At 45.9% G+C, this 6949-nt stretch overlaps 1 protein-coding gene across 1 annotated transcript; it reads left to right on the forward strand.

Moving 5' to 3' along the window:
* The first annotated feature begins 2038 nt into the window (after window positions 1-2038).
* On the forward strand, window positions 2039-3514 carry LOC137541054 (E3 ubiquitin-protein ligase TRIM11-like). Its single transcript, XM_068262199.1, has one exon. The coding sequence runs from the start codon at window positions 2039-2041 to the stop codon at window positions 3512-3514; it is 1476 nt and encodes a 491-aa protein (XP_068118300.1).
* Window positions 3515-6949: the final 3435 nt, after the last annotated feature.

Raw genomic sequence — 6949 nt, forward strand, 5'->3', positions numbered from 1 at the left:
TAAGGAGGGAAGCTAACAGAGCGGGGGACGTGGCGCGGTGACACATGGCTGTGGTAAGGCGGGCGGCAGCACTCTTCTCTTCCTGCTTCTGCCGGGTGCCGCTCCCACACTTCCGCTACCTGAGGAAGCTGCCTCACCCCGCCTCACAGAGGAGGCCCCCCCAACATGATAAACATTTTAGAACAATAAAAAAGGTAAAAAAAAGGACAAGCTTACCTAAAGATGAAATAAAAATATATATTTATTAAGGATACAAACCACAACGCATTTCTCAGGTTATACCCACTTCATCAGGTTTCACTGTATCAAAAAAAGTGCAAAAGTAGCTCTCCTTAGCCAGACTTTTGCACGTGTTACATTACAGACCTGATGAAGGGGGTAAAACCTGAGAAATGTGTTGTGGTTTGTGTCTAATAAATATTTTAGTGCCACCTTCAGGTAAGCTGTGTCATTTCTTACCTTTTTATTATTGTTGTAAGATTTTTATCACATTAGGGGGCCTCCTCCTCCCCTTCCTATCAACACTCTGCACTTTCTGCATTGCAGTGCGCATGAGTGAGGCATAGCTAGAGAGCACAGGACAGAGATGGATTAAGATATAATGGCACCTTAGGCAAGGTAGTACATTTGGGGCTCCCTTCCCTTGTGGTCCTTTTGGTAAGCTGAAGTGAATAATCGCACTAATAATGGGCAACTGTACAGGAGTTCCTAGTCAAGTGTTCGGAAACAGTAAAAAAGGGGCGCAGGAGGCTAGTGGACAAATCGGGCGCCGCCATTCACTCCCATAATAAATATTGTTTACTGGGCGCTGAACGGGAAAAAATGGCTCCCGAGAATAATAACGTTTTCCAACGGCGCCCGAAGATTTTTAATGTTTTATAACTGCTTGTGATGATTTACGTTTCCTATTTCAATAAAACATTATTTTAAATGTTATCCCTTACTGTTTGTAAAACATTATTATTCACAAAATAAAGCGATCAGTACGTAACGAAAATTGTAATATATTTTATCCCTTGCTGTTTCTAAAACATTATTCTACACACAATACAGTGATCACTAAGGAGGGTCTTAGGTTTAGGCACCACCAGGGGGGTCTTAGGTTTAGGCACCATCAGGGGAGTCTTAGGTTTAGGCACCACCAGGGGGGTCTTAGGTTTAGGCACCACCAGGGGGGGTCTTAGGTTTAGGCACCACCAGGGGGGTCTTAGGTTTAGGCACCACTGGGGGGGGTCTTAGGTTTAGGCACCACCAGGGGGGTCTTAGGTTTAGGCACCACCAGGGGGGTCTTAGGTTTAGGCACCACCAGGGGGGTCTTAGGTTTAGGCACCACCAGGGGGGTCTTAGGTTTAGGCACCACTAGGGGGGGTCTTAGGTTTAGGCACCACCAGGGGGGTCTTAGGTTTAGGCACCACCAGGGGGGTCTTAGGTTTAGGCACCACCAGGGGGGTCTTAGGTTTAGGCACCAATACGGGGGTCTAGGGGTTAGGGGTAGGTACAGGGAGGGTTACTTACTTAAAATTTTTTTAAACGTTATTATACATTTCACCTTTTAAACAGAAGATTAACGTTTTCACAATTGCCGATTTCATGCACATTATTTAATGATTTATAACTTCATAAAAACGAATATTTAAACGAAATATAGTACATTATATTTTTAAACGTTATCCATGTTTATCGTTTAAAACCACACGCCCTTTTTTTCCCAGCGCCCCTTTTTAATGTACGCCAAGTGTTCAGTGAATGTAGAAAAATCATTATACCTTCTTTTAAGCCAGGCAGTCACTTGCTAGATAGATACATCACTTTCCCGGAACTAGCGTCTCGCCCGCAGGTCAGACAGCCTCAGATAATTATTTATCTTAACGACAGGCTCCCTTTAACTACAGCTGAGCGAGGAGGAATGTAGACAGGTAATTACAATAATTCCTAGGTGAGGTCTGTCAGTTGGGACTCACCCTGATTTGGAATAAAGTCAAACTAGCTCAGCTAGATTGTTAGAACACTCTCACCTACCTCTCCCTTATTTCTAAGCATGGCGTCGGATGAGCAGGGCTGCTCCGTGTGTCTAAAGAGTGACAGCAGTCCCTTCACGCTGCCATGTGGACACCGCTTCTGTTCAGACTGCGCTGATCATCCGATGGGCTTGCAAGGAGGCCTCGAAATCCAGGGATGCCCCAAGTGCCAAGAGCAGAAGGATCAATCAGGGCATGAACAGACTGGAGTCTTCTGTGACTATTGCACTCACTCTCCTGTAGCTGCTGTGCAATGCTGTCTGCTGTGTGAGACTTCTGTTTGTGTAGACCATCTGAAGGTCCACAGCACATCTGAGGAACATGTCTTAGTTGAAGTGGACTTCTTATGTACTGTCCACAAGAAATTGCTCATCAGTTACTGCTGCAATGACGCCACATTCTTATGTGAGGCCTGCTCTCTGTCTGAGGAACACAGAGAACACCACATGAAGCCATTGGAAGAGGCCTTAGAGGAGAAGAAGGCGTTTGGAAGAAAACTTCTGTCCCAACTAACCTTAAAGATGGAAGAGAATGAGGAAAAGGTCCACAGCCTAGAGGAGAGAAAAAGAACGATGCAAGAAAAAATTGCTTCTGTTAAGGAAAAGGTGAGTGCCCTGTTTCTAGATATCAAGAGGGACCTGGAAGAGCTGGAGAAAAGACTCATGGTTGAGCTTTTCCACCAGGAAGAGATCATCTTTGTCTCAGTCAGTGAGATGCTTCAGCAGCTGGAAAGACAGAAGGAAAAGCTTTCTGAGAAGATGCGTCCCATTGAGGAGCTCTGCAACATGACTGACCCATTATCCATCATCGAAGGATGGAAGTCTATCAGAGAGGACTTTGGCAAAGCCGAGAACAGATCCCAAGTGAACAGCCAGCAGAAATCTATTGGAGATCTGGACCAGGGTCTCATCTCTGCAACCTTACACACTTCTTTGTCCCAGATTGTCACCGATGTCAAGAAGGACTTCTATGTCCGGCAGTCTCCAGACATTGCGCTGAATGAAAACACGGCTTCTAACGATATCTGGGTCTCCGGTGACTCAAAAACTGCTTCTGCTTCGGAGACTTGTCAGAATCGCCCCAAAATGCTGGAGAGGTTTCAGCACAATCAGGTTCTAAGTCGGAGAAGTTTCCAATCTGGGCAACACTATTGGGAGGTAGAAACGGGTGAGACTGGCAACTGGAGGATTGGGATGGCCTACCCCAGCATCACCAGGAAAGGCTACCACTCCCTGATCGGGCATAGCTGCAAATCCTGGGGCCTGTGTAGATATTTTAATCAGTATTTTGTTATACATGACCGGAAGGTGACCCCGGTGCCACACAAGCCAGCCTGCCAGCAGTTGGGGGTATATCTGGATTACGAAGCTGGAGAATTGACCTTTTATGAGCTGGGTGACCCCATCAGGCAATTATACACCTTCTCTGTCACGTTTTCTGAGCCCCTGTATGTGGTACTCGGGGTGTACACAGGTTGGGTGAGAATTAGAAATTGACTAGACTCCCCAGGGCCCCGTGGCTCAGGGTAACCCGATGTCCCTAATTTCTAGGCACAGTCCCTGTTTTACATCAACTACTCTCACTGGAAATCTTTCATGGGAAAATAAATGCCTGTTCTTGCCTTGTGACTGGTAGTTAAAGGACAACAGAGGTGAAATGTGACATGATGAGATAGACATGTGTATATACAGTGCCTAGCACACAAATAACTATGCTGTGTTCCTTTTTTACTTTTTTCTGCCTGAAAAAGTTAAACATCAGGTATGCAAGAGACAGTTTCTGTCTAGGTCGGGACCGAGTCGGACTGGGTCAGACCATAGCATAACCCTCACTACTAACTTATTACAGCCATAAAATGCTTTCCTGACAGTAAAAGGCTTCTGAGAGCAGGAAAGAGATAAAGGGTCAATAATTCATAGATTTGAGCTCTGGCATACTTCAACGAAGGTGTCATTTAGCAGGGACAATGAAACAGTAAAAACTTAAAACGTGGATTTAAATATAAAATAAAACTGTGGGATATCTAGAAAAGTAACTTTTCGGAGAAGGAGGATAGATGCAATTGTTTTTCTAATCATTTTATTTTCACCTCGGATGTCCGCAACGAGAAACTCTCAAGGTCTGAAAAACTATCCTCAGCAGTCAGCACCAGGCCTGCATTTTTGAGTTCCTTGGTCAAGTGCTTTCTGTGGTTCCCGGTTTCATATGCAGCCCTTTTGCCATACTCCATGTACATCATCCACACAACCGCCCCATTTTTTGACAATGCAGCAACCCCACCACCCCATGTGCAATAAAAAAACTCCTAATTTTTGGTGCAATTGTCTCTCCTACAGCCAACCCCAACCCTCTTCCCTGTGTCCCCTTCCTGTGGTTCCCCCTATTCTGTGACAGTCTGTCCCTCTCCTGTTCAGCCTCCTCCTCCCCCAGGCTGGTTCCTATACGGTACTGTACCCAGTATATACTTTACTTTGTGAGATAAATAAATGTATGCATTGCTTAATCATGGCACATTGGTTTCTCATTGTCTGTTTAGTGTTTGTACTGTCTTAGCATTTACTTTAAATCATAATAATATTACGAAGCAGAACACCTGTGTGTGAAGCACTTGATGGAAGATGAAGTCTGCGGTCACCAGGCTGCACATCCATTCCTGGCCAGTGACACCTCTCCCCGTAATGCTGAATAAGCTCAGCTCTATCACCCAACAGCCAGGGTATAGCTGGGAGTCAGAGATGGCAGCTTCCATCTAAGGCTAGTTCTCACACAGCCAGGGGTGTAGCAATAGGGGGTGCAGAGGTAGCGACCGCATTGGGGCCCTTGGGTCATAGGGGCCCTTCTTCAAGCACAATATTAGCTCTCTATTGGTCCTGTGCTGGTAATTATCACTTTTATTCATGCTTTAAATAGTAGTAATCATCAGGGATGCTCAAATTTGGATTCGGGAGATACCCGGATAGTTGCTATCCGGATATCTCCCAGTTTCCTGAGCGGGGTGGGCGGGGGGGGGGTCAATCTTACCTGTCTGACGTCTTCTTCGGTGCATCCCTTGGCGCCTCCCACGATGCACTCCACGCGGCGGTCACGTGACTACAAACACTTCCTCCTTCCGGGTTGAAGGAGGAAGTGTTTGTAATCACGTGTTGTGCGTGGAGCGCATCGTGGGAGAGGTGCCGAGGGACGGACAGAAGAAGACGTCAGACAGGTAAGATTGACCCCCCCCCCCCCGCACAGGTTTACTGGGAGACATCCGGATAAAACTATCCGGGTATCTCCCGGATCCGAATTTGAGCATCCCTGGTTCAACAAACTGCCCCCCATCCTCTTCTTGCACCTTAACACTGTGGAAATCCTTGGCAGGTTTTGGTGCGCCGTATCAATTGTGATCTATAGAGTGCTTGGGGGGGGGGGGGGGGGGGGGGGACTCATGTAAAACTTGCACTGGGGCCCATAGCTCCTTAGCTATGCCACTGCACACAGACTTTTGGCTTGATGGCGAATGTCTTTAATAATGCTTCGATTTTACCTGTGTCGATATCACTGACAGATCTGCACAGCAAGTGGGGGGAAAATGCTCCATCTATTCACAAACGATCGATCATTACTCCTGGGTCCTTTTCTGATTTGGGAGTGACCATTCGCTTGCTGGATTGGGCTGCTAGTATCCCTGCTATAGTGTCTGCCTCAATCCCATTTCACAAACAGGTGTCTAAAACTGAAAGAACAACTGTAGTGAAAATAAATAAAATTGCTTTTTTTTATTATTGTAATTTATAAAATGATTTAGTCATTATTTGCCATTGTAAAATCTTTCCTCACCCTGATTTACATTCTAAAGTGTTTCCCAGGTGTCAACATTTTTAGTTCTGTCAGGTGACCACTGAGGAATGTTTTTTTTTCCTGACAATTATGAAGCCAGAAGAAAATATACCTGGTCTCCCATCATGATCTGGGAGGGAGAATTCCACATATCTAATCAGCTTAGGTGGTGACATCACTGGGAGGGTGGGGCCAGTGGCGTAGCTAAGCAGCTGTGGGCCCTGATGCAAGTTTTACAATGGGGCCCCCCAGGCACTCTATACATAACAATTGATACGGCGACGCACCGAAACCTGCCAATGGCAACTGCAGTGTCAGAGGTACAAGAAGGGAATGGGGAACAGCTTGTTAATGATTAGCACTATGCAAAGTATCTATAGAAGTGATTATTATGAGCACAGGACCAACAGAGAGCTAAAACTGTAGTTGAGAGCGTGCCCTTCGGGGCCCCTCTGGCCAAAGGGCCCCGATGCGGTCGCTACCTCTGCACTACTTATTGCTACACCCCTGGGTGGGGCTACATACCAATATACAGCAATATATAAATATAGGAAGGGTTTCTGATGCTGAAACCAGGAAAATTACCATGAAAATGGGTATTTTGAATAATTTCCTGCATTCTACTATGTCACTACAGGGCCTCATTATATGCATATTGAAGATGTGATCACAGGGCTGGTGCACACCAGAGCGGTTCTGCAGCGATTTTTTAAAACGCTTGCAGAGGGGAAACCTCTTGGCTAATGAAAGTGAATGGGCTGGTGCACACCAGAGCGGCTCGTTTTTTCCACAAACGCAAACTCGGGGGCTGCAGCATTTTTTAGATTTCTGAGGCGTTTCTGCCTCCAATGTAAAGTATAGGAAAGTGGAAAACTGCTCTGAAAAACACATCAGAGCGGTTTTCCAGGCGTTTTTGTTACAGAAGCTGTTCAGTAACAGCTTTGCTGTAACAATATATGAAATCTGCTACACAAAAACACTCCAAAAACGCTAGGCATGATTAGAAAACCTCTCTAAACATGATGCCTAGAATCGCTCTGAAATCTGCTCCAAAAACCTGTGTTACTTTATAGGAGGGCAGGGTGATCTCTGTCTTCCTGGCATCTTTGCCA

Source organism: Hyperolius riggenbachi, chromosome 12, assembly GCF_040937935.1.
Source record: "Hyperolius riggenbachi isolate aHypRig1 chromosome 12, aHypRig1.pri, whole genome shotgun sequence".
Taxonomy (NCBI): domain Eukaryota; kingdom Metazoa; phylum Chordata; class Amphibia; order Anura; family Hyperoliidae; genus Hyperolius; species Hyperolius riggenbachi.

Coding starts and splice junctions, on each gene's coding strand:
- LOC137541054 (XM_068262199.1), top strand. CDS start 2,039: ATGGCGTCGGATGAGCAGGGCTGCTCCGTGTGTCTAAAGAGTGACAGC.